General features: G+C 44.7%; 1 protein-coding gene across 5 annotated transcripts in view; it reads right to left on the reverse strand.

The window, feature by feature from the left end:
* Window positions 1-26706, reverse strand: part of CAMK2G (calcium/calmodulin dependent protein kinase II gamma) — a 125896-nt gene that overhangs the window by 53600 nt on the left and 45590 nt on the right. For 4 of the 5 annotated variants that reach the window (XM_075505118.1, XM_075505120.1, XM_075505121.1 and 1 more), the window contains exon 3: window positions 15295-15354. The exons of the other annotated variant lie outside the window; for it this stretch is intronic. In XM_075505118.1, the coding sequence (XP_075361233.1) occupies window positions 15295-15354 (60 nt within the window). The remainder of the gene's footprint in view (window positions 1-15294; window positions 15355-26706) is intronic. 5 annotated transcript variants of the gene reach the window in all.

Consider the following 26706-nt stretch of genomic DNA (forward strand, 5'->3'; position numbering starts at 1 on the left):
TCTTATTTCCCAAAACAAACCCTTCTCAGAATCTCCAAACAAACCCCCAACCCAAAAATTGACTTCTGACCCCACCTGCATGTCAGTGCCGTTGGTCTCCCTTCTGCCTTTCACCTGTAAAGCTCCATGAAGTTCCCTCCCTTTACTTCCTTATCCTCACTTCATTCTGACTTACACCCCAAATCCTTACCCAAAATTCAGAGCCAGTTTCTTGCCTCATTTTTCCTGACATGTTTGTTACCACTGACATATCTGACCACATTCCCCTTCTCAAAATTTCATCCTCCTTCAGATTCCTTACTGATCCCCCCCAGTTCTGCCCCTATTGCCTAAATTAACTGTCATCTTTTCCCTTTCCTTGTCCCCTTTAACCTGCTGCCCCCATGATGGGCCACTATCCCCTGGTATTCTGGAGTCTCTGGGGCTCTGTCCTCCTTTCCCCACGTGGGCAACAACTATTTTATCTATGCAGCCAGCACAGTGCCATTTCCTCCTGTCTGAATCAAAATCTCAGTTTCTTTGATGCTTCTTGGATACCTAGGCACTAATTCTAATCCAAGAGGAGAAACTAAGCCCTTAATTTCATATTGCTACCTACCCCCCACTTTTTGCTTTTCTCCCCTGCTGGAAAGCTTCACTATTTTCCCTGCCAATCAGAGTCACAAGCTAGCAATCCTATTGACTGAATTCCTAAACCTTCACACCCTGACTAGGACGAGTTGTCTTCTTCACGTGACTGTCTACAGTCCTTCCTTATTGATTCACCCAACTAAAGCAACTAGCTGAGACTAGACTGAGTCTCAGTCACTGCAACACCTTGTAATCGAGTATTGACCAAAGTAACATTACTGTTCTCATCCCTACAAGAAAAAGCTCGTTATCCTGCTCTGTCACTTTAATGGTACCTTTGCCTCCCTTCCCTGTCTTCCATTCTCTTCCACATAAAATACAAGTGACCTGTCTTGACTTTTCCCAACATCATGATTTTCTCTCTGCCAGTATCAAGAGGTCAGTTTGCACCTCTTATTGGCACATGACGTCAGCTACCATCACCGTCTTGGGAGTGTTTCAAACTAGCACTTGGCACATGCTCCTACCTCATACGGAACAGCTTTTGCAAATGTTCTCAATGCTCTCCTCTAATCCTCCTTGCAACTCTCCTTTGCTAAGGCACCCTCCCACATGCACGCAAGCACACAAAAACTCAAAATTGAGAGTAGCACAGATGTGCAGAGACCACTGCCAGTACCTTTCCTAAAAGGGTTTCATTCTTTCCTTATTCTTTCTGCCTGCACTTTCCTATATTTTTCCCACTTTTATTTACAAGCTCTCTGGGCTGGTCCCTTGACCAATTTCCTTTCCTTAGCATTTCTACTGCATCTAACCACAGGGGTTTGGGAGGAGCACTCCACACGGCATAATGCTGCAAACAAGCAAGTACAGTTAGAGTCCCAGTACAGCAGGTGTTTCAGGCACAACACGCTGTTCCTACACCATGAAAACAGAGAGACATCACCTTTAAGAACTACGTTCCTCAAATCATTCCCTGGAAAAAAAAAATTTCTTCCAAGTAAGCAGTTTTAGTTGGCTTTGTAATAACTTCAATGCAATACAACTTTGTGTTTACAAGAAAACTTGTCTCCTGAGCACTTGGCAGAAACCAGCAAAGCCAGCATTACAAAAACACAAGCAAGAAGAAGGGTATTTCCTAGGAGAAAAGATTTCCATTCAAGACTGGAAACAAGATGGGAAGTGGCTGAAACAAACACTTGGATTCCCAGTGCAAGGCAGTTTTCACTCCACTGCACAGGACTATTTGAGGTGAATGCAGGAGACAGGCACATGAACAACAGCTGAGGCCCAGGACACGGGCAAAAGTCTGTGAAGGGACCTTATGAAGAGGGAAGAGATGGAGAAACTTCAAGGAAAGCTGAATGTGCTAATAAGGTCATGTCTTGTGATGCTCGGTGTGCACGAAAAAGCATTCTCCTTCCTCTGGCACCTGAGACGTCATTGAAGAGCTGCAAGAAACACCAAGCAGAGAGGAGAGCGGCATGAATGAAATCCTGACAGAGGAGGAGCACAGCCACCAGCAGGCTGAGAGCGGTGGCCATAAAAAGGCAACAGCAAACACATCTGCAGGTAGAAGTGAGAAATAGTGAATGATAAACTTTGACGCAAAGATGCGGGCAGCAAATTACATCAGAAAATAAAACATAAATGAGCTGATTGCTGCTATTTCTTTGTCCTGTGGAAAGCAATTTTGTCAGATACATTAGGAAAAGGGAAGGAAGTAGCAATTCAGCTGGCAGAGACTGGCAGAGGCAGCAGAAAGAGCCTTTAAGGACAGTAAAACACTATTTGCGTCCTTAGGTGAGGAACCATGACAGGAGGACAGAGACAGTTCATAAATACTGACTATGTACATCACCCTAGGGCTTGCACAGCAAAAGAAGGCCTTGGAGGCAGGACGCAGGTCATTAACTTAACAAGGGAGCTGCTTCCTTGTAACGGCCCAGAGCAATGCTGGAACAAAACCTGCCTGGGGTTTAATCTGCTGAGGTAACAAAGCTCAGGGAGTAATGGTAGAACAGCAAAACCCAGAAAAGCTATAGTAAAGATGACAGTGGGCCCATGACAGTGGGCCCCACAACCCTGCATGGGAATAATTAGCAACAGCTCAAAACATTAGGCTTAAAGTGTGGAGGGGGGAAGCAATGAGTGGAGTCAAAAAGGATTAAGAAAAGTCTGAACATACCAAAACTCTTGTGACTTTTCAATTCCAGCCCACACCTACTTCATACCAATGCTGATGGGAAGAAGCAAAACCAATACCCAGTAGCAGAACAGCAAGAGCACGCAGTGCCCTTTCACCCTAACGTTTTGTTACCTACCCTCCTGCAGAGCCCCAGGAGCCTTCCTGACCAGCCAGGATCTGCAGTCGGCAGCTCTGATGCTGTGGTTCACTCTGCTGACACACAAGTTAAAATGCTCTGCTTTCTAATACAGTGCTAACTACCAGGGACTGTCAGCTTAAAAACATCACCTGTCTTTTCCAAAACCATTCGGCCAGCCCATGAAATGGCATATATTCAGAGGTAACTCTACCACCTTTGGCTCCTGTCAAGGATAAAAGCATTTTAAAAGTCTCTTAGCCTCCTCTCCACTTGGGTTCACAAATATGATTCACATTGTGTCAACATTCATCTTAAAGATACACAAACATCAGATACCATCTGATACCTCCACCTCCCAGACAGTATAGAGCCCTCTTTGCTTTAAAGACGTCCTATGTGAGTGCCCTCCACCTGAAGGCAGGACACAGGTTCCCACAGCCAGTTCCAAGAGTGGGTAACGGGAACCTGAGTACTGGGCTGTCCTCCGTTTCAGACATTTTCCCATAAAAAGGAGATCCCATTTGTTCCACAGGCTGCTGGTCCTGACACATCATCTAATATCTCCAGTACTACCACAAGTTCAGCTTGAACCAAGCAGTTGAGCAGAGCCCACGCAGGCTGCTCATACCTGTGTAACCTGTTGACACGAGAGAGTGAAAAATATAATCATATGTAGATGCTAGAAGGTAAAGTATTCCCAAAAATTGACTACCCATAATAAGAAAAATGGCAAATTAAAAATAAAAGTATTCATCCAGGTAACCTTTTCTTCAAAAATATTAGAGAACCTTTTTTTTTTTGCTTTCGTCAGGGGAGCAGTGACGTCTATGTCTAGTGCAACAGGCCAGACAAACGCATACATCACAAAAAGAGTCTCAAGTCACAGCAACAGGGAAGTTGCACAACAGCAACACAGGGTCTTCCAAAAGATGACCAAAACTACAGAAGAGTCCAGCACTTGCCAAGGAACCTGATCTCACTCTATTCACCAGAAGAGGAGGTAGATTATTTCTATTAACTGATTCTGTCGCCCAGAAGCAACGATTCAAACCATATTTCCTTCCTAGCCAAACACTTTTAACACAGGGATTCTTACAGATGTAGGAAATCAGTCCCTGCCAACACCACGCACAGCCAAGGTCACTTGATGACTGTTCCCATGTCAAAGGTCTCTGATGGATGAAAGAGCACTTACTACAATGGTTAGCAAGAACAGACGAGGAAAGAGGAGTTAAGAAAAAAACCAGAAGCAAGTCAGACAATGAGGCACTCAACCAGTTACAGGACATGGCGAAAAGACTTTACCCAAGGTTTTAGTCAGAGCACAGAAAAAAGTCCCATCCACACAACAGAGGGCTCATAGAGTTCACAAGCACATCTAATTTTGTAAGACTGTGAAGTCTTACAGATAACTTCAGAAATAATAAATGAAAAACCACAGCACTAGTAAGCAATGCCAGAACAAATGCTATCCAAAGGAGCAGAATCAGTCACAGACTGTTGTGTAGAAACATCTTCTGCAACAATACCAGCTGGTCGGTCAGCAGAAAGTGTGCATCACCACTTGGATGATATCTCCAAGAAGCACATAGATTCTGGGAGCGATAAGCAGCGGTTTCAGTACAGCATCTTGGTGAAACAATGTTTGCAGCAGGACACAAAGAAAGCCTAACTTTCTTCATACACAGTCCTGAATCTGGTACTGTAGTGGTACTCCACCAAGGGTAATGAGAGACTGCTACCTAAAACTGTCCCTCCAACTCTAAAGGCACACCTGTAACTCTGCACGGTTAAAGAGCTGCGATGCATCACTACACACAAGGCACGACCTAGCTAACTGGTTTAAGCATTCTTTTCTTCCCCTAGTCTCCTCTCCAGCCTCATCCTATGTAAACTGGTCTTACCTGTACAGGAAGCATCTCCCACAAAGCTGGCCTTTTGGAAAAATAACTAGGGACAGAATAAGTGAGAACAAATCACTCCCTTTTCCCAAAATCTCAGATCTTCAACACTGCATGATGCAAGTTACGCAAATTACTGTCTTGTGTGGGTGTGCATGTCAGGTCTGAGGCCCTAATGCAATCCAGAGCATTTGCAAAGAGCCTGATACCACTGTGAGTGGCTCAAGGGGACATGCTGTGGTTACTGAACCTAACAGCAGCTGGGTACCAGGAGTTCAAGCACTTTCTAAGAACATCTGCTGTGAATATTACTTTTCTCTGCTTGCTGTCTTCAGAGTCTCACTGGAAATCTTGCCTCAAGAACAAAACTTCAAGCTGATACTTCAAAGTGTTTCAAAATTCTCATGCATGTACAGTTTTTATTTTAGAATGAAGTAATATTAATAAGCTATGGTATTAACTACAGAAAATTAAGCATTTTAGCGAGAAACAGCAATACAGTAACAGTCATGCCACGTGGTTTACATTCCCTGCCTGAATAAAGTGACCCTATACAGGCAGCTGCAGCTCTCTGATGCCTGAGTGTGATACGAAGCAACTGAGCATAAGAGGAAAATCTCCCTCATAACAAACTGTACCAGCCTAACAACCAATGCGAATTGCTGCTGAGTCAGGCAAAGCAAGACTCTGTGAATGCAAAAGTTGAAATTAATCTTGAAGAAATCAGAAAAGAGCTTTCAATTTTTATAAAAATCTACCTGAAGTACAGGAACATAAAAAGACATTGAAAAGCAACAGGCATCTTATTTTCAAAGGGTCACATGTAAAAGGCCAATTGATACTGGGGGCACAAACACAGATTACGCCTAGCCTAGATTTGACCCACATCTTCCCTTCACTCTGCCCAGTGTCTTGAATATTACTACCTTTTTACTCTTATACCAAGCATAACAGGCCAGGAGCATTTATGCCTGCCACATAAGACCCACGATGAACATTCTCCTGTATCCCACATCCACGCCAAACAGTGGAGCAGGGTCGCCCAGGAGCTCAGTCCATGGCTGGGGCAGGCAGGCTCTCGTAACACAGGGTGGTTTCTGGCAACCTGCTGCAAGTGAATCTCTGCAAGCAAAGTAGTTACCGAAGTCACAGCACAAGGCAAGTACACAAGCAGAAGAATTTCACAGGACAATTCCCAGTATCTTCACTTTGCAATTACTCATCTCTGCTTAGGAAAAGGTAATATGGGCCGAAATACGCTTGCTCCTACAAAAGGTCTTTGCCTGTCCTTAGGGACAGTGTTCAAGCTACAGAGTTGGGTAATCTTGCCTGCAAAATCTAGGTTCACTGGTGTTCCTAAGTGTAAAGCATTTGTTTATTATGGGAACGTAAAGGACGCTATCAGCCAGCTACCTCTGCACCAACACACATCGTGTGCTGGGATTATATAATATTTGGGGCTCTCAGATTGTTGCCTGTGTTGCAGTACCTGCAGCAGAGCCAATTCAAGGCAACAGAGATTTCTGGTTGTCTCCTGGGTCGTGGTAATTGCAATGCAGTAACTCTTTCACACAGCCTTAGTAGTGCAAACTCAAAAGTGCTCTGGGATCTTCTGGACTGAACAGTGCTATTTAAAGGTCAGCCACTCGTTAGAAACAGCCGCAGCTTCACTTCTCAGCAGTTTCCAACCAGACATCAGACATTTGCCTGTATCATGGAGAAAGGGAGGAGGTAAGAGATACCACAAGGGGCATATTTCAAGAGACAGTGCATACCAGAAGCAGCAGAATAAAACTGGAGGCTAAAACCTCCTGATGCTTTCTTCCAAAGATATTCTCCAACGTGCCAGGAGATGCTGAAACTATAGATACAAATACACACAGCCTGACAGACTGCAAACTGAGCACTATCGTTCGTGGCAGCACAAGTGACAAACTGAACTGACGCAGATGGCTACCACCCACTCTCCGCTTCCCCAGCTGCTCACCAGCCTGGGCAGCCAAGATGGGAATTGTCCCGCCACCTACGAGTCTGGCCGTGCACCAGGACACTTCCCGCGCGGTTCGCATCACTCAGAATGCCTGTCCCGCGAGGAGCCACCACCAACCTGTGACTGCCTGTGAGCTGGGTGCTCAGCTCCCGCCTCAGCTGTTTCTCTAATTACATTAAACACGCAGAATTCAGCTGCAGCTGCTCAGGCTGCTTCCAAAAGGACTCTCCTTTTAATTAAAAATTTGCTATTAAAAAGCATTAAATTGTGTAATGCAAATAATCCTCTAGAAATCATCTGTTCCAGCAGCTAATGACCAGCTTTGTTAGAGCAGTAACTAACAGCAGCAGGACAGTTAGCTAACAGGACATAGCATGCTGCTGTCAACCAGTCCCTTAGGAACATGGACTCTTTCCATCCTCCTCCCCCCAAATTTGACACAGAGAGGCTACAGTATGTTGGATATATACCAACTTGCTGTGAACTCCCTAAGCCCACAGCATTTCACACCAATTGCAGTTTTAAAGCCTTAGAAAATGGAAGAGCAGGGGTTGTTAACACTACTCCGGTTCAGGCAGAACCAAGCTGCTGCAGGCTCTGCAAAGAAAGACAATGAACAGTCCTAAGGGAATATGAAAAGGCACACACGCACAAAGGTTCCCCCCCCCCATTCTCACGGTAACCTTTTTAACAGTCTGGCCCTAAAAAATGAGGTTAAAGCGGTGCCTTTTCTGCCATACATGGTGCAAAGTCAGGGGAAATTCCCTTATGGACAGAAATTCACAGCCTACAAAGAAGTTGTAGGGAGAACAGTATCTTTCCTGTTAAGAAACTGGTCCTTCTGCAGAGGTAAAAAGCAAAAGTAAAAAAAGAAAACAAAGTATTTTTTAAAAAACATTTCAGTGCCAGCTAAATGTTATTTTTCCTTTGATTTTGCAATGTCTGTATTGAAAGGCTGAAGTTCAGCACATGATACGTAACATTTAGTATGCCATACTTAAACACTACATGAGCCAAAAGAGTGCATTAGCAGGAATATTTCCTACTCTCCTGATAACAGTGCAATCACAACCATCCAGAATTGTTATTAGTAATTTCCGATTATCCACATACCAGATAAGCAAAGTACTTTTGATAACCACTAGTATTATACGAGAGCTTTTTCTAAAAACCCCCAAAATAATAACAAGCCAACTTTATTGGTATCTCAGAGAAAATACACAGAGAACACCCACTTTATTAGAATTAATAGAGGCCGTGACAAATTTTAGGTCTTTCATACAGGCTCTGCAACTTTGCTACACACATTTCTGCCATCAGGGACGAATCAGCCTTTGGTGCTGCAAAGCAGTGTTCCTGCCCATTCTGGCAGGTCTTCTGCCTGATACCCCCCCCAACCTTGCTGTATTAACCTGATTTTCACAACTCCTTTCTCACATTGCCCAGGACAGTCATGAAACCTTGCCACAGAGGCAAGCTCTGTTCAAAAGGCAGGTTGTCGCTTGCACAATTTCAGAGTGCGGCCGTCCCTCCGTTCTGTTCAGTGCTCAGGCAGGGGGAACCTCAAAGGAGGCTCCTTCCATTTCCTCAATGCTATTCTAACTGGCGGGGGGGGGGGGAGAGAAGTAGGGGAATCCTCCTCCTCTGACTTTTGCAGTACCTTTGAGTTTGAGTGCACTGAGTCTGGCCATCATCCCACTGTTATTTTTTTTTTTAAGGGATTGCTTGCATACAGATAAATCTCACCGCTAAATAGATAAATAATGGAATCCGAATACCTCTCTAGTACAGACCACAAAATACATACAGAATAAATTTATCCTCTGGCAAGGAAGAAAATGCAATTGTTACTCCACTCCCAAATTGTGGGGGATTATGGAGAAACAGGTTTCTTAAAACTACAGGAAAAACTATAGGAAGAGGAGGCAGAAAAAGGAGAAAAGAAGAGGAGGTAAATAAACAATAGCTAGTAAAAGAAGTAACTGGGAGAATCAGAATGAGAAATAAAAAGCTGGACTGCCTGGGGTTTTGGGGAGCCTCCTCTCAGCCAGACATGCACGGGCATTCACCTAAATCCCTAACACTGCAGGGACTGGAAATAATAAATGGTAACTTGCAGCTCAAAGGCTCAAAAACTTTCCAGCAGGAATGCACTCCAGCTGATAACTCTGTTTGGGGTTTTTTTGAGTGTTTGGTGGTTGGTTTTTTTTTCCTGGGGTTTTTTTTTTTGGTGGGAGGGAGGAAGAGGAGAGCAGGTTAAAGGCATAAGGCCAGGAACATCGTCTGACCTCCTAGGAAGCACAGCAACTTGCTGTCCTCTCAGACAGCCCCGTGACACTTCCACGGAAAAGCTGCTCAGTAACTGAGAAAGCCGTAAAGCCGAACTCTTGCTACAAGGTCTCTTCTCCCCTCCACCATCTCCCACCTTCCCCACACCATCCCCTCTCTGCACCAGTTTCACGTGAGAAAAGGAACAGTCCCCCAGCAACAGAAGTCACAGGGCAGCAGCTTTAAACAGCGGGCCAGGCGCAGGAGCATCCCACTTGAAAATCACTGAGCTTCCATAGGGCAGCAAGCATGGCCAAACCACTGGAGAATCCCCAGCATTTTAACTATTCTTTGCACATAACGTCCTTTCTGTCCCAATTGCAAAGGCAGTCTGGATGTCTGCAGCCAAATGAAAACAAGGAAATCTGCTGTTTACAGCAAAACACAGCCTACGGTTTTTTCTTTTTCACTAAGGAAGCAATTCAAATCTCTTGTTAAGGAAAAGGTGATAGGAAAACATTCCAAGTGGCAGCGGGGGGGGGGAGGCGGGCGGGATGAGGGCCTGCTTATCAAGAGTAGTATCTCAGAATGAGGAATGAGCAAACCTTAAGTTGTGGCTGATACTACTAAGACAACAAATCTGGTATTAGGTCTGCAGACATGATCAATGCACCCCATTTCCCACCCAGGTGAGTTATGAGCGTTGTGGGATTCTCCAGCTGGGCAGCACACAGCAGCACAGCATCCTTCTTGGTCCTTGCAGCAATTCACACCTTGATCGTAACCATCATTTAAGGGCACACAAACTGGAGGTCTTTTTTTATACACATCCATCAGAATCACTCCCACGAGACAGAGGTAGTAGGAGGACAGACCACTTGTCAAAGGAAATAAAACTGAACTGGGTCAAAAGAAATTCTTCTAATTCACAGGAGGTTTCTATACCGTTTTCTCTCCATTTTAAATAAGGACGTGCCCAAAATTATGGTTTATGCTGAGAGAAGCCAATAGATAGAAGGTAAAATAAAAAGAATTCAAGTGCAACTATATTTTGGGGAAAAAGTCAGAAGTAGAAAAAACCTGAAAAAGCAATAATTCTGATAGATGCTGAGGATAGCATTTCACTACTGCTATAGATTCCCTCAAGGAAATTAACTCTGAAGCAGTTCAGCAAAGAATATGAAGGCAGAAATCAGAAACAGAATTTGGTTCTGCCTCTTGGGCAGAACCAGCCATACTACCAGCCTCTCTTAAAATATGTATTTTTATTATTCTAGACCTAAGTGCATGCAGTTCTTCACAGCAAAGGCTGCCATGAGCTGGGACACAATGATCAACCACAAGTGCTCAGTTTGAACTATGAACAAAAGATATTCAAGAACTACTTTTGTACAGCTGGGTTACAAATATCCAAGAAACAGTACAGATCATCTGGTGACAGATCCAAAGAGGAGGCACATATTGACACTGGTGTAACAAAGAAAATTTAGAAGGAGGAGAAGGGCAACACCTACAACACGGTGGACAAAATCCAGGCACAGAGCAGACTTCATGGTGCACTGAACAAGCCACAATCCTACTCTTGTGGCAGAATACAGGAATGCTAGAGAAGAGTTTTCAAAACTATGAATGAGGATTTTTATCAAATTTTGCATCATTATTGCTTTGGGAGTCCTAGGACAGGAAAGGTCATGTTCAGCACTGTGCTGAACTTCACATCTGCACTGAACAAGCCTGCAGGAAGATACTGGGGTTCCCAACTCTGTCACTGCTCTCGTATTTGATGGGTAGCAGAAAGCATGGGAAAAAACTGAATTATCCATAACAGTATCCCTATGTAGTGAATTAATTACAGGACTTAAAAATCAAATACACAGACTGACTGAAATTAAGTTTACAACTAAGCAGAAGACCAAAAGAGTTGTTCCATTAAGCAAGAGTCAATATTCAACACATTGTAAGTTTAGATCTACAAGAAACAGAAGGCAATGGTGAAGGTTATTTTATCTTAGCCATTGCACAAGCTTCAGTGGCACCATCAGGAAAGCATCTGCAAATGAAGGGTCAGGGCTATGAATGTGCTTATAGAAACCTGCTTCTTTCCTGCAAAGCAGGGACCAAGGGAGAAGAGAGCCATATCATTCTCTTCTACGTGTTCCCAAATACATCCATGTCAAATACCCACAAGATTTATAGATAAGTGAATCACTGGAACAGTAAGTTCTTCAAGAAGTGGAATTCCCCATAGAGCCATGACTCTTGCCAACTTCCACAGGCATTTTATCTGCTTACGGCCAGTGGGGTTTTAATGATGTTGCCTTCTGCCTCTCTTTAACCCTCCCATATCCTCAGTAATGTGTGCATCTTTTTTGCCTTTAAAACAGGATGGAGTGAACAGATCACTGATTGATGTCCATCCAGTTCTGCTGTATTTGGTGAGCATGGCTGGCAAACAGTTTCTCTGGACCAGAATGCAAAATACTCTAGAAAGTTGTCAGGAAGAAAAAAAAAAAAGTTGAAAGTTAGGGAAAGAAGTCCTTCCTCTACTGAAGTAAAGCGTGAGGTGACCAGCTATAATGGCACATTTAAATGGATGGTTTGCAATGAGAACATGGTACATACCATGAATCGGAAATCAGAAAATTGCCTCAAGTCAACTTTCTTCTGACCAGACAAAAAACCTTACTGCAACAGTAAGCTCTTAGAAGGATTACTCCACTGTGATTACCTTGGCCATAATGTGCATCTAAAGACAAACTAAACATGCAATTACAGAGCAACAGCCTATAATTAGGGCTGCAATTTGATGAAGGCATGTTAGGATAACTCAGAAAGCGGTCATTTCACAAAGAGCAACAGCAAATGGAAATATCACCATTATTTTGTACCTACAGTAACCTTTATTTTATCGAAGTAGCAGTGTTATGGTCAGTGTGTTGCAGTCCAGAATCTCCATAGCGGAATCAACTGTCTTGCAGCAAACGGGCAAGAACCACAAATTCAACAATAGGTTTGCTTTAGATCCTATGTACAGGCAGGAGAGAAAAGCAGCCCACCTCACAGAGTCCTAATTTTCAGTCCTCTGCCCTGGACTCACTAGAAGCTCAGGTTACTGTAGAAGAGCCGGACATGCAACACAGCTTGCAACAAAAACAGTAACAAAAAAACTTAATGGCAAAATTAAAGCAAGCGCAAAATATGCAGAATTCTTCAGGACTGGTGCAGTGTTACTAGCATAGCTCACATTGAGGCTACACACGAAGTATTCATCCAGAAGACTTTACAACATAGAATGGCAGTAACTAGGTGATTACTAACCACTAATACACACTTAAAGGAAAAAACCTACCGCTATGTCAGAACAACGTGTTTCCCTTCTATGACAATGTAACAAGTGCAAGGAATATGGAAGCAGCAATGCATGTAGCATCTGGACTTCAGCAAGGCTTCTGACAGCATCTGACGTGCTGTTTCCATAAGCAATTTAGGAAAAAAAGTGTATTCAGAACTAACTTACAATGGTGTATACAACTCATCGAAAAAACATACTCAAAATTGCTCACTGTCAAACTGGAACAATGTATCAACTGATATCTTCAAGAGTTTGTCCAGAGTCCAACAGTATTCAACAGTGTTATTAATTATCTACATGATGCAATATGTGGCATTGTTATTAAAGATCATGTTACTGTGGGGAGAGTTGCAACCCTATTATACTATCAGAAGATAAATCAAAATGGTCTTGACAAATGCGGGGAGGAACCCACAGAGTGGATTTCTTCCTATTTGTTTTAATAAAGACAAATGTAACGTACACTTCAATAGGAATCCTCATCTATACAAGATGGAAAAATTATTTGCTTGCCAGAAGTTCTGCAGAAAGTAGTCTGGAGCAATGATGCATCAGAAAACAAATGTGCATCAACAATATATTTAAATGCCAAGTTTCACAGGTTGATGTACAAAACAAGAGTACCTTTGGTAGGACAGGTGAAGCAATTCTCCCCCCTCTAGTCAGCGTTGACATGGCCTTAGTTAGAATCTTATGTCCAGTTTTGGGCATCACATTTCTAGAAAGATATGAAGCAACTGGAGAGAGTCCAGGGAAGAGGGAGGAGAGGGGGAAAAAAAAAAATACTGGAGGTCTAGAAAACATGATGTATGAGAAAAGATTGAAAGAACTGGGTTTGTTTAGTCTGAAGAAAAGGACGACTAAAAAGAGACATGATAACAGTCTTCAAATATGTAAAAGATTGTTACAAGAAAGAAAAATTTCTTTCCACATATACTCCGGATAGAACTAGAAACAACAAGCTAACATAGCAGCAAAGTATGTTTTTTCTAATGCCTAACTGACAGAAAATTAAACATTTGAAAGATTGCCACTAGGGGCTGTGGAAGCATTACAGGTTTTTAAGAACAAACATGCCTCGAACCAGCCAGGTACAAAAGGTTTTCACAGGACTGCTGAATGGACCATACGACTTCCTGAGGTCTTATTCAACATGCTTTGATTCTGTGTTGTAGGCATAAAACTTAATTCCTTTATTGCTATTTGTGACCACCCGTTGAGTTTAGAATGACTAGTCTCTTTATCTTAAAAGAAAAACTGTTCTTTCTAGGAAGACAAGAAATGCTTTGTAGAAAATGCAAGAATGACTGACATTCCCCCAAACTGTCTTTTCCAAACCACAATACAACAGAAGACAAGCATTGCCACTCATGACAGATGAGGAACAAGCTGTAGAATTGAACCAGGAATGTGATGTTTCTGGTTTTGGTGCAGTTTACTTATAAAAGTGGTTTTCGTCTTGTGTATAAAATTTACTCTGAGAGGCCTGGCAAGAAAAGATGTGAGAAATGATAAAAAGGAGAGATGATGAAAGTGAAGTTAAGGCCAAAATTAAACGTTACATCACCTACTAAACTAAGTGCAACAAGTCTTATGGGGCAAATGAAGCTTGATAACTAGCTAATATGAGTTTTAGTCATTCTGAATATTGCCAAGCAATAAATTTACCAGCCAATATATTAATCAGTGCAAATTACTATAGAAGGTGGCCACTGCTCCTCTCCTCATGCCATACCTCCACAACTACACTCAGATGCAACAAAGCTCTTTCTGCTGAAAAGCTGCTGCTAAGGTGCTTTGCATTTTGTGAGGTCCCGAGCTTGTGGACATTGCTTCTTCATCACATACAGAACAGGTTACAGATGCTAGTCCATGAGGTATGCTGTAAGGCACCTTTCGTCAGGAGACTTTCGTCAAGCTGAAAGTCAGGAGACCAGGGGCAGATGCCCTTAAAACATTATCTACAGTGACAGATAGAGTTATGCAAAAGAAAGACAATGTAATGCATCACAGGTTTCCCAGAAAGGGATATTTAACAGTGGTTTGGTTAAAGGTGGCAGTGTTGTATTTCTTAAAGTTTTCTTAAATAAATTAACTCAAGTTAGACCTTAGCTAGGATCCTAGAGGCGTTATTTATTTAAATATCCTAAAAAGCGGATTATTAACAGTCCAAATTTTTTGCTCAAAGCAACTTCTGGCAATGTGAAATTTCTCTAAAAGAAAACTTAGGACAAACTTCCATGGTGCTTTGGAACTAGATAAAAATCCATGCCCTCTCTCTACAGTTCAGTAAATAATGTCATTTTGGTTTGAAGTTGTGCCTTATTTTGCCTCTTTCTGTATTTCTAGACAAAACTGTTCCCTTTACGCCATTACTCTTTTTTTTTTTTTGACCACTGCCAAAATGGGCAATTTGGTTTTGGTCTCTTGTTTTTAGAGTGGCCACTGTAATGAGAAGAGCTGACATATTAAACCCACTTTTAACTTTGGGAATGTCACTGCATACAACATTCAAACAGGTAAGTCAAAAAGTGCCAAGAAGAGGAAACAGAAGACAGGTGTGGGGAAAGCAAACACAACAGCTCACTCCCATTGCAGAATGTCAGATGAGCAGACAAGAGTCACGCATCACCCAAAGAGCAGGGAGAGCTCTGCGCAGGCGAGCAGATGGGAACACAGCACACTTTGGTGAACACCTGTGCCAGGATGCTAAGGAATGGGACAGGGTCATATGCAGAATTTGTCAGAGAGAGAAACTGAGGTGATTTCAACAGGCAAGTCCGATGAGTTGTGAACATTCAGAATACATCTGCTCTCTTGCAGTGCGCTAGATGAGGCACATTACTCCTCTCTCAACCCCATCCCTCTGAGCCCAAGGAGGTTTACCAATATTTGGATGCTTTAAAAGTCGGCAGATTCGAGCTTCACGTTCCAGTTTCTGGTGATCTGAAAGAGAAAAAGAAACAAGGCGTTAAGCACCACAACTCTGAACTAAGCTCTTGTTCATATTCAACAGAGAAAGGAACACAGCAGACATCCAGAGGGCTGGAACACAACTGTGTCCCAAAACCTCACAGCCATTTCAGGAGAGGGCTATGCAGCCGAGGGTGCAGGAGGACCTCCGCTCCTGCTACAGAGCTAGCACTAAACTGATATTCCCTCCTTGGATTCAAAGTGAGTAGCAGCAGAGTCAAAGACACTGCTCTTCTGTCAGCCTCACAAATATGCAAAGCCACTTCCAGTGACATCCCTTCTGAGACCTACCCCCTTCTCCAAGGCTGGAGAGGAGGAGGAAAAGTCTCTGAAGAAACAGCCCACATGAAATGGGAAAAGGACCTGCTTCCACTCCAGAGAAACACTGGCGAAGAAGGGCAGAGTAGGAGGGAGAAATACAGAGCTCCTGCTAGTGCAGAGCCATCACATGAAGTGGGGACCTCTGCCAGCTCCAGTGAACCGTAAAGGTAACTGTACTTCAGTACCCATGGGTGGACTCGCTGGTGAAATGCTGATCAAGCACTTCGAGATCTCCAGGCGAGAAGTTCTGCCCAAATGCTAAGTATGCTTATTTCAGCCCAAAGGCAACATCAGTTCGAGCGCGACTGTCATCTGGATTAAAGAAAAAAATATCAAGGAGAGTAAAAAATTGTTTCTCCTCCCTAGAAATGTAACATGCGTGAGTGCAAGGAAAGGAGAGGGAGCTAGAGCAGCTCTGCCCACCTCAGCCAAGAAGCAGGAGGCCTTTTAGCCACTGAGGCTCAGACAGAAGATTTTTCACTACGGCAATGACTGAATTGTGAACATTCACTATGAAGCCCCCACACTCTCAAGCAAAATGCTGACATTGGACAAGCACAGATTCACTGAAAGGATCTGAAGGAGGCAAATCTTTTAGACAGCGCTGGCAGCTACTAAATGCTAGACTTTTGGGGATGCAGGTGCCTAGAAAGTGGCAAGAAGCAAGGACTGCCCTTCCTCCCCAGTCTAGCCATCAAAAGAACATAGCGAGGGGAAGCAGCAGTCCCTGTCTGCTCTTGACATTTCTTCTGTAGCAGCTCTTCAGCACACAGGCTTGAAAACACACCTCTGCATCCCCTGTGACACACAAGACCACAGGAGTAAGTAAGCAGGACCCTTGGCTGGTTGGGCTACTCAGCAGACCACTGGTAGGAATGCAGCATCCTCCAATTTATAGGAAACCCACTAGAGACCCACTTCAACAAAGCCACACTGCAGTGCCCTGCCTGAGAACAGCCTATGCAGCTCCATGGTCTCTGCATGGTCTTCCCTTCCCTTTGTAAAGGAAGGCTTTGGGCAACTGTTCTCTTCTCCACGAGCAGAAGACGGAGACCGAACCAGATCTCTGCTCGGAACACTTTTCTCTCCCAGGCTGGGAATAGCAGCAGCTCAGGGCACTGCAGGATTTCTGTCTTCTTTCTCACTGCTGAACTGTAGAAAATGTCCCAATTAATATTTTATAGGGCTGAGATGTGCTTACATCCTCATCTGCTACTGTTCAGGGATGGGGGAAGGTAAATTACTCCTTTCATCTCTCCCTCCTTCTCAGTCCTGGAAATTATTGTTGTTGTTGCATATATTTTACAGTTCTATGCCAGAACCACTCTCCAATAAAGCAGCAGGCAGCAAGAAAGCCTGGAGAGCTTCCATGCTCCCGAGGCCTTGGTGCAGTGCAAGTGCTGTCTCACCTGCATTGCTGGGGAGGGGTGGGGGTGCCTTGGCTTCCCTTTTAGCAGCATCTCTCACAAATGAAGCTTTGCAAAACACAGTTGCAGGGTAACAGACTGTGCTGCATACTCGGCACTCTGGCCAGATTCTCACAGCAGGACAACAGTTTAAGATAAACTATCCACAGCCCGCTTGCACGCCTGGGTCTTGCAAATTCCCCGCTTACTCTCCCAGCTCTACTTGGAACTCCTACAGAAGGGGATCCTTCATCCACCCGGATCACGTTGCCCTCGTGTGCAGTTACACTTGCTGAGAATCTGTTCCCAAGTACAAGGACACAGGGAAGCAGACAGCAAAAACAGCTGAGCAAAGGGGGAAGAAGAGGTAAGAGTTCACCACGTGCTACTCAGCCACCGAGTCCTGACAGCCAGGACAGACAGCTGACAGGAGCAAGGCTCAAACAAAATGACATAACCATCAAAATGCCAGGGGAGATGTAAATCAAGAGCAATTGCTCCCCTGAAACCCTACACCACGGTGCAGAGGGAGGGGAGCGGGCAGGGCAGCTAGTGATCATGGGCAGCCGCCACACCAGAACTTGTGACAAGAGGTCATCACCCCACACCCCGTCCCTCCAGCACCACACAGCCTGGCCGGAGACCAGAGGAGGAGTACAGCACTCCGGTCACAAGGTACAGGAAACTATTTCTGGTCAGGGGGAAAAGCATACCACACTCTTCTGTCTCCAGGGCAACAAAACAGGCAAACTCAAGCACAACTCGCAGAGAGAAAGCACGCTCCAGCCTGGGGAGCACCAGCCCGCAGCAGCCAGCCACCGCAACCGAGAGCAGCGAAAGGTCAGGCTGGGCGGGCTTCCTGCCGCGGGTCCTGCAGGATCACGGACCCCGTTCCTGCAGGGTCATCCATCCCGTTGCAGGCGGCACCAGAACACAGCCCAACTTGTGACTTGAAAAGAGCCCCCCCACCCCATCCCCAAAGAGAGCCCCTTTTTAAAACTTTCTTCATCGCGCGGTGGCCTTTGGCACAGTGTAGCATTTGACTCTCGTTCCAGGGATCAGCGGCAGAGCCGATTTGGTACCTGGGGGGGAACAACCCCGTACCTAAATGCTGAAGGAATAAACAGGGAGCTGGAATTTTTCTGCCTCTCTCTGGTCTAACAATGATTATTCCCAGTAGGAGACAGAAAAAAAACAAAATTCTGAGTCCAGCAGAGCAGTCAGAGACTGGGCTGTAACACGTCTTATACGGGGTCTCACCGAACCTTAAAACTGTGAAGTATTCTTAACTGTATTAGAATAACAATGAAAAGACCACGTGGGTTCAGATCCCTGCCTTACCAAGAGCTTGCAAAGCAAATAATTTCGCCTCCCTCTGCCCAAAAGATCAAACTTATTTCTGCAAGCCGTTTATGGACGGAAGGTGTTTATTCTTAATGCACAGTGGAAGTACACCTCGTAGCTAACAGAAACACAGCAACACATCTGACCTACCTTACAGGATCCCACGCCTGGGACATTAGGCTTATTTCCCACCTTTCACAAACTATGAAATTCAATCAGCAACTTCCATAATTTGCCTAAAACACAGTATACCCTTTAAAAAACATAAAGGTTCACATTCAAGACTTCAAGTGATAAATAAAGCTATACACCCACAGAAGTTACTCCAAATGGTAGTTATCCTTCCTGTTAAAATTTAGCACTGCCATTCCAAGTCTGAATTCATCTACCTCCTGCTTCCAAATATTGGATTTCATTAAGCTCTTTTCCTGCTATGTTACAGAGCTGTCTAGCCCTGAACAATAGCTGATGCTTAAAACTTAAGTACAGGATATTACAAACACTCATCTAATATTCATTTACTGTTTTCCAGCCAAAAAAAAAAAAAAAAAAAAAAAAAAAAAAAGAGAATCTTGCTATTTGGACAATTCTTCTCTATACAGTTTGAAGCAATGAGTATCTACATGGACAGAAAAGTGCAGTCTACCTAGCTCTTTTGTAGCAAATGTAAATGTTTAAGGAGATGGTGCTTAAAAACAGCAGAGGAAAACTTTCTTGTGTTTGATACACAAAATAAGGTGTGAATATCTATTTCTCTTTATCAGTCCTTTATATGATACGATTTCTGCATCTTGGTTCAGCATTTGAGACTACATTTAACACAAGTACCTTTAACATTATTGCTCTGCAAATACTGCACTAAGTGTCATTCTAGTAATGTTAATACTGGGTTTCTTCAGAATATACCCAATAAGAAACTGCCTGTTCAGAGAACTGGGATTTCTTTGGGTTGGGTTTTGATTTGTCTAGGGATTTACTTTAATAGCAAACAAGAATGATTGTGTTAGCATCATTTGTGAGAGTTAAGGACCTGCAAAAATGAAACTGCTTCATATAATGCAAACATGCAGTCCATTCACTGGGACAGGACTGCTTGTGCACAACGGATGGACAGAAGTGGCCATGCACAATTAATAACGTCACAAGCGTAAGAATCTCTAACTGAGCAGGTTAGAACAAAAACAACCCTGCCTGAGTACAGAAGACAGCGGACCAAAACCATGATAATTTGGCCTGTATGTCCTAAATGCATCAAACTTCAGCAGATAAACAGGATAACGTGATGTAGAAGAAAGGTGTATCCAACAGAAATAAAAAACAAAATGCAGAAAACTTTACTTCACAAAAACCTGGCTATCTCCAGCAGGGTGGGGAATATGACTACTTTTATATTGATGCGCATTTCTTCCTCTTTTGTAAGAAAAACCTTTCATTGTCTGACCACTTCAGTCTGTTGCCCCAAAGATGCGGTGGCAGAGATGGATGAATAATGTAAGGCCCAACTTCTGGGCTCCTTTCTTCTCCAGGGAATCACTTCCCGGTTTTCTACTCTAGCCACTACATGCGTAGCTGCTTTGCAGGAGGTTTTTCCTCACCAGGTCTTTCTCATTCAAGGGTACCCGAGGCCTGGAGGAGAACATTTTCAGACACACAGACAGGGCACGGGACATCTACAAATCCCAGTAGTCTGCAGCTGTCAAGTGAACATTTACATAACAACAACAAAAAAAACAGATGAAGAAAAAAGTCACGGTGCCTAATCAGCCTGTTAGGAAGCTGTGCTGAGGAGCAGGGGCTGCCAGGGAAGCACAGGGAGGCTCGTCTGCGTGAAGCTGAGGTACGCTAGCAAAAGGCAGAGTCTGGAGAAAGACACCTGCAACAAACCCAAAAAGGAGATCAGTCCCAGGCAAGCGGGGCGAGGGCCGAACTTGAGCCGGGGAGCAGGAGAAGATGGTCAGGTGTCAGGTGCCGACGCTGCCACCCTGCACGAAACCCTCCCGGCTTCAGACATTGCTATGATGCCCTGACTGACTCCCGCTCCCAAGAGATGCGGAGAGGGGTTTTGTTTCAGCTGCAGGCAGCTGCCACGCAAACACGCTTTCTAGCCAGAGTCTTGCCGCAAGCTCCTCAAAGGACCAGTGACTGGGGAGGTTGAAAGAGATGTGCCCTTTGCAACCCATCCCCTCCACCTGCCCAAGGAACACTGACATTTATTGCTCTAGGAACAAACGTCAGCAAAACCACACCTATCACAGGTAGTTCCTTCTCCTGGCAAGCAGAAGACAGCATTAAAAACTCATTGAAAGAGTGGCCAAAACAGTTACTGAAATAAATCAAGCCAAGATTTATCAGTGAAAGTGATTAATTTCACACCTACCAGAAAACCAGGTGGAAAACGTTAATTCTACCATACTTTCTTCAACAAGCATTAGAAACATAGCACCGTTTCAAAACGGTTCCACGTGCAAAGGAGCACACCCACTGCAGCATTTCCTGGCTTACTTGACCAAACTGCAGCTATACTGAGGTCCTGTGGCTAAAGCTTGCTCTTTATTTAGTACACTTGCCTTAAGGAAAAAAAAAAAAGGGGGGCGGGGGGGGCAAGTTTTAGCAGCCAAAAAGTTTAGCCACCCCAATGGGAAGGCAGATTCCTTCCCAAATGCAGTAAAAAGAAGCAGCAACAAAACAAACACTTAGTTGTGAATCATCTCTGTTTGATGAGAAATGGTGTCATGAAGGAAAAAACCTTGCTCCTCCCTTTACCAATACATAATCTTCCTGCTCTCAACTGGAATATACAACCCGGCTGCTCAATACTACAGTCCACCTGTCTTCATCCTGCACTAGGACCATGCTCTATCATTGCTGTTAGCGTAGGCTTGATTCTGTCATTCCTGTGGGAACACATTCTAGATTACATTTCTGAGAATGGGGAGAGTCCGGAAGAGGAATCAAACCCAAAGCAATAAATTCAGTTTGATTGCTGTCATCATGCCAATTCCGGGAGATAGTCAATTGGTGCCAGCTGCTAAGGTATCATTTGAGTTGCTTCAAGACAGAAATCGAATGTGCATCAAGTACGTTTTGTAGTAGTATGAGACTAGCCTGAGCCTTCAGGTTCCTTCGTGCTTTTCTTTGCTTGTTTAAATTTAAACTTCCTCTCTGAGACATTCCCAGCAGAAGAGAGCTAGCTCCCTCATCCTGCACTTCAAGCCACAGACTTTCCCCCATACGCTCTTATTTTTTCAACAAGACTGTGCTACAGAACAGCTGAGATCTCTCAGCATTTGCAATAGGGTGGCACAGGACAGTATGCCATGCCACTCCACCACTTTAAACATGAACACCAGGAAGTCTCAGATCACCACCATTTCCCCTTCTGCAGAAGTTAGTAGAAACAAACAAAAAAATCATCCTAGGCCTTAAGAATGACCAGAGGCCCCAGTAGATTCTGTATATCCTTTCTGACAAGAGCTAGCAGCAGATGCCTAAAGAAAAATATAAAGAAAATAAGCATATAATGACACTTCCCAAATGCTCTCCCTCCCTCCCTCCAGCTATTTGCAGCTCAGGACTTTGACATTTCCATTTCAGTGTTTCTACATTGCCATTTCAAAGACCAGCCAGAATTAATAGATCTGTAACAGCGTACTACCCCCATTGCAGGTGGCATTTCTGAAAGCCAAAGTCTGTTTTCCAGCCTCCCACTGCAGAACGACCCCAGTGGCACGACGTCCCAAGCGCGAGGGCAGAGGGGCACCCATCCCCTGCCACCACCACCACCAGCATCTCGGCAGCAGCAACCGTGCAAGAGTCATAAAGTCACCAAGGGGAAGACAGGGCTGGAGCGAGCAAGTGAAGATGAAACAGCAAAGCTCCACTTTTCTCACCCAGTAAAAGGTAGAGAAACAAGACGGTAGTGAAATCCTCATCACTTGCCTTCAGCTACTGACAAAGGAGGAGGTTCAAGTGCCAACAGGACACAATAAACAAATACAAGACTTCTTTCAAGAAATGCCGGCAGACGTACTTTCTGACAAAGCCTTTCCTCTAGCAAACCCACTAATATTATTACCTTGTAACAGCCTTTTCCCACGCTCTCCCAACCTCCCAGAAACAAACAATTCCATGTGTAAAAGTGTAATACTACCCCTAAAAGTACATACACACATGGATCTTAACGACAGCCAGAAAGCACACACAGTTGGTAACAACCTGTGTTTCCACACACTAGTATCTGTGAACCCCTTGGTATTACTGTACTGGAAAAAGAAAACAAAATAAAAGGAACAAATGACACGAACTTAGAACACTTGGTTTCCACTTTTTCATTCAAGTAATGCAGAAATTACACTATCAACACCACAGAGTAGAAGTCAAGATGCTTTAAGTAATTATATTTGTATCTCCGACAAGCACCCTGAAGAGTGGGCCAGGGAGATTTATTCTCTTTTCCAGTATTTCATTACCTTGTACTTACTTTGCAAAGATAATCTAACTGAAGGCAGATATAAGCATGTGTACAACAGCGGCAAAAGGAAAGAAGGTATTAAAAATACCTAAAAGAGACAGATCTTTTAAAAAAAGTCATAGTGTGCACCTTCACCGTTGCAGTTTCTACACTCAGTGTCATTCAAAGCTGCCTTTTCTTTTCACGTGCATATTTTTCAGTTTATCAGCAAACAACCCATCCAATATTTTTTCTTTGGGTTATCCAGCAGGTGGACCTGGTAAGGGAAGGAGAATTCCTGTCCTCTTGCTTTCAGCAGGAATGCCTACCCTGAGTATTACCTATTGTATACATTATAAAGCAGAAGAAAAGCAACCTGATGTGCACATTAAGAAGTGGGGGAGCTTGGGCTCTCGCAGACACCAGCAACTTTCCAGGAACTTCAAGAGTCAAAGGAGGTCAAATTACTGAATCAGCGCAGGCTCACAGCTATAGGTGAGAGTCATCTTGGTCACAGTTAACGATGTGAACACACAGGGGTTAAGCGTGCTCAAGCCTGACATGCCATTCCTTGCCTACAAAGGCACAGATAAAGCCAGATTGGATGTTTTCTCTCTCGGAGAGAAGTCCCACCATTCAGCTTAGGTTCCTGCCTTCAGCAGATCCCACGGTTTGACCAAAGCCAGCACTGCAAAGCAACATGAAACCTGAACGCATATGCATGCACCAATATATAGAAAGGGAAGGGGCAAGCACCCCAGCCATCCACTATAGGCATAGTCCTTGGCTTCCCATTTGAGATCAACTCAGAATCTGGGCCATGGACCTTCTTCTGAGTTTGCTACCGCACTCAGAGTGGGATTTTGTAAACCCCTTGATGAGACATCCCTCCACAGCATCCACTACTCCCACTCCACCTGATGCATCCTTCCCCACAAGCCACAGGCCCCCAGAGCCCCTGCTCTTCAGGCTGTTTCGAAAGCTGTTCCCAGTCTTATTCAGCCAAATGCAATCGGCCAAGTAGAGCCCAGTGGATTCAGCCTGAAGCCTCACTGTCAATGCACCCACTGAAAAATGAGCCAGCACCATGACTGCATTAGGAGGGTGGAGGATATCTGCCTACAGAACAACCAACACAGGCCAAAGCACCATTCAGACCTCAGTCAAAGTCTTCAATAATCTCTGACATGACACACGTGCCATCCCTCACGTACAAGCCCTGCTTCTGGTCCACATCTCCTCTCAGGGCATACCAGTTCCTCTTGCTGGCAAGATAAATGTCTCTTCATCTCCCCTGTCATCCTTCCCATGTTGCCAGTGGGATATACAAGGCGTGTGCCAACTCTGCTTTATTCTGTGTTTGCTTTTCCCATCAACTAGTTACTTTAGTTATTAAAAACCAATGAAGAATTTCCAAGAGCCTCTGACCTGAATTTCATTCCCCCTCTTTTTTCCTGCTAGCCTGCTAGCTTTTCCTGCTAGCTTATTTTGTGCCACTGTGATGGAGGCAAGTCATTGAGGGAACATCCCTTCCAGATTTGGTGGTGAACAGGTAGGAAGGAAATGCTTCTCCACTGAGGTTACCTTCCAAACTGTGTGCTAGGTTAACACCTATGGCTACAGAAGTCGGTACCTACAGCCTGCTGCAATAATCATGAATTCTACCAATTGACCATTAAAACTACCCACCAATTCACCAACTCCACCTGCTCCATTGGCTACTGCAAAGAGTGCCATTTCTTGCTTCTACAAGACTTCCTCCTTGCTCAGGGTGGGATGAAACACAAGGAGAGCCAGCGCTGCAGTGCGAGGTACTGGGAACCATTCCTGCAGCAGCACATTGTAGCTCCCCTCTGAAGCAATACATCCTCTAGTTGACAACAACAAAAACGCAGCCACCTTCCTCCTGACCTGAAGCAATGGAGATCACTGACCACAAACACTGACAGGCCGATATAAGCACAGCAAAGGGCAGGAATTCTTTTGTCTCGTTTTATCTGCTGCGGCCAGGAGGCGTTAACTGCACCAGCCACAGTCCTGCCACAGGAAGAAATGTGGTGTAATTGTACTCCCCCCAAGAATGGTGCAACTGCCGTGCTGTCCAGCCTGGCAGGGCATTTGCTTGAAGGCTCCCACCAGGTTTGTGATGAGCATAATGGCCTATTTTAGCTCTCCTTGGGCATACTGGGTTAGTGTAATTTCAAAAGCTTAAGAGAGCCTACATCCCAGAGAAAGGCAGAGCTGTGGGATACAGTCACAACTAGCAAAAGGAACGAAGTTTTCAAACCAGAAGATGCTGAGCTCCACAGCTTTGAATGGTCAAACAACTTCCCCTTTCTTGCACCAAAACAGAGCAAAAATTAGTACAACCCTCTGTCGCGGTCACTTCAGACCTCATATCCCGTCAGACGACCTTCAGTTCAGAGCACTTGCCTAGCCTAACTCTCAAAACGCAGCCCCCATACCACCTGCACCCCACCCCTGCACCAGAGCCCTCCTCTTCCTTCCCCCTGCCCCACACGCAGCCCCCCCCTTCTTCCCCAGCAGGGCTGCGGTTCAGCACGTTCCCCTCCAGCTCGCACTTTCCTCTGCAGCCCCACATCCTGCAGCACACGTCCCCCCAAGCCCATGTCCCACAGCACCGTGTCCCCCCAGCCTCCTGCAACTCAGCAGGGAGACATACCCCTTCCCTTCCCCGGCAGCCCCCGGCCCCACACAGGGCAGCCCCAGTCCAGCCCTCCCATCCCTGGTTTCCCATCTGCAATGGCACCATTTTTTTTTAAACTGCATTTTACAAGTAAATCACGTGCTCAGCTGCTAGTTTGGGTGCAGAGCCAAGAAACACGCCAGTGCATGGGGGAGGGGAGCTGATGTATTTTTTGTTTCATGTGACCAGCTTACCAGCAACTCCATGAGACCAAGAGCAGAATCTCCCCCCACACCCCTCCTTCACCACCAACCCCTTCCCCCTGACGCTCTCATCGCAGAGATGCAGAGCAAATGCTCAAGAGGAGAGTCTGGCATCTCATGTGACTACAGCCAACCTTGAAGTCAGAGAAGAGGTGAGACACCAGCCTCACACCCCAGCTGGTCGTCTGAAGGCTTACGTGCAAGGAGCTGATCTTTCCCATAGAACAGCGATGGGTCGTGGTAAACTTGTGGCGGGAAAAATTAAAAAATACAGTATTAAAGGTAGAGCAGAAGGGAGGAGCATGCTTTGCTGCTCCACAGGTGTTGGGGTGGTTCCTCCTACCCCTCTGAAAGCACGAGAGCCCCAAGAAATGCTGCAGTGCAAACGACATCTGATGTCCTGACATGGCAACTCGAGGGTCCACCTGCATCTCTGAGCTTGAGGTCTGGGGCAGTGTTACAGACAGCATGCTGTGGTCTCTCGCACACAAAGGTAGAGGTTGTGGGTTAGGGGATTAAGAGGCAGGAGGCTGCAGTTACAATGCTAACTTATACACACACCACTACATTTTTTTTTTGGTTAGAAAGCTGGGGGGGGAGTGTTTCAGATCGAAGAGGCTGGCTGTAGAATGCGTGATTAAATAAACAGCATCCCAACATGCTTTCGCAGAGATTAAGAAGGGACAAGTGATTTTTGAAATAAACATACAGTCTAAATTTTAGAGGGGTTCCACACGCTTTCTGCAATGCGATGCACAGGACAATATGCATGGTGGTGTCTCTTAGCTCACACAGAGTTGTGCAATAATGTTTTTCTTAGGTGCACTTGGCAGAGCTCTCTTTAATTGTCCCTAAACCTGCAGACCACAAGCAGATAGTTTGGGAAAATAGAAA

The sequence above is a fragment of the Mycteria americana genome, chromosome 6 (assembly GCF_035582795.1).
Source record: "Mycteria americana isolate JAX WOST 10 ecotype Jacksonville Zoo and Gardens chromosome 6, USCA_MyAme_1.0, whole genome shotgun sequence".
NCBI lineage: Eukaryota > Metazoa > Chordata > Aves > Ciconiiformes > Ciconiidae > Mycteria > Mycteria americana.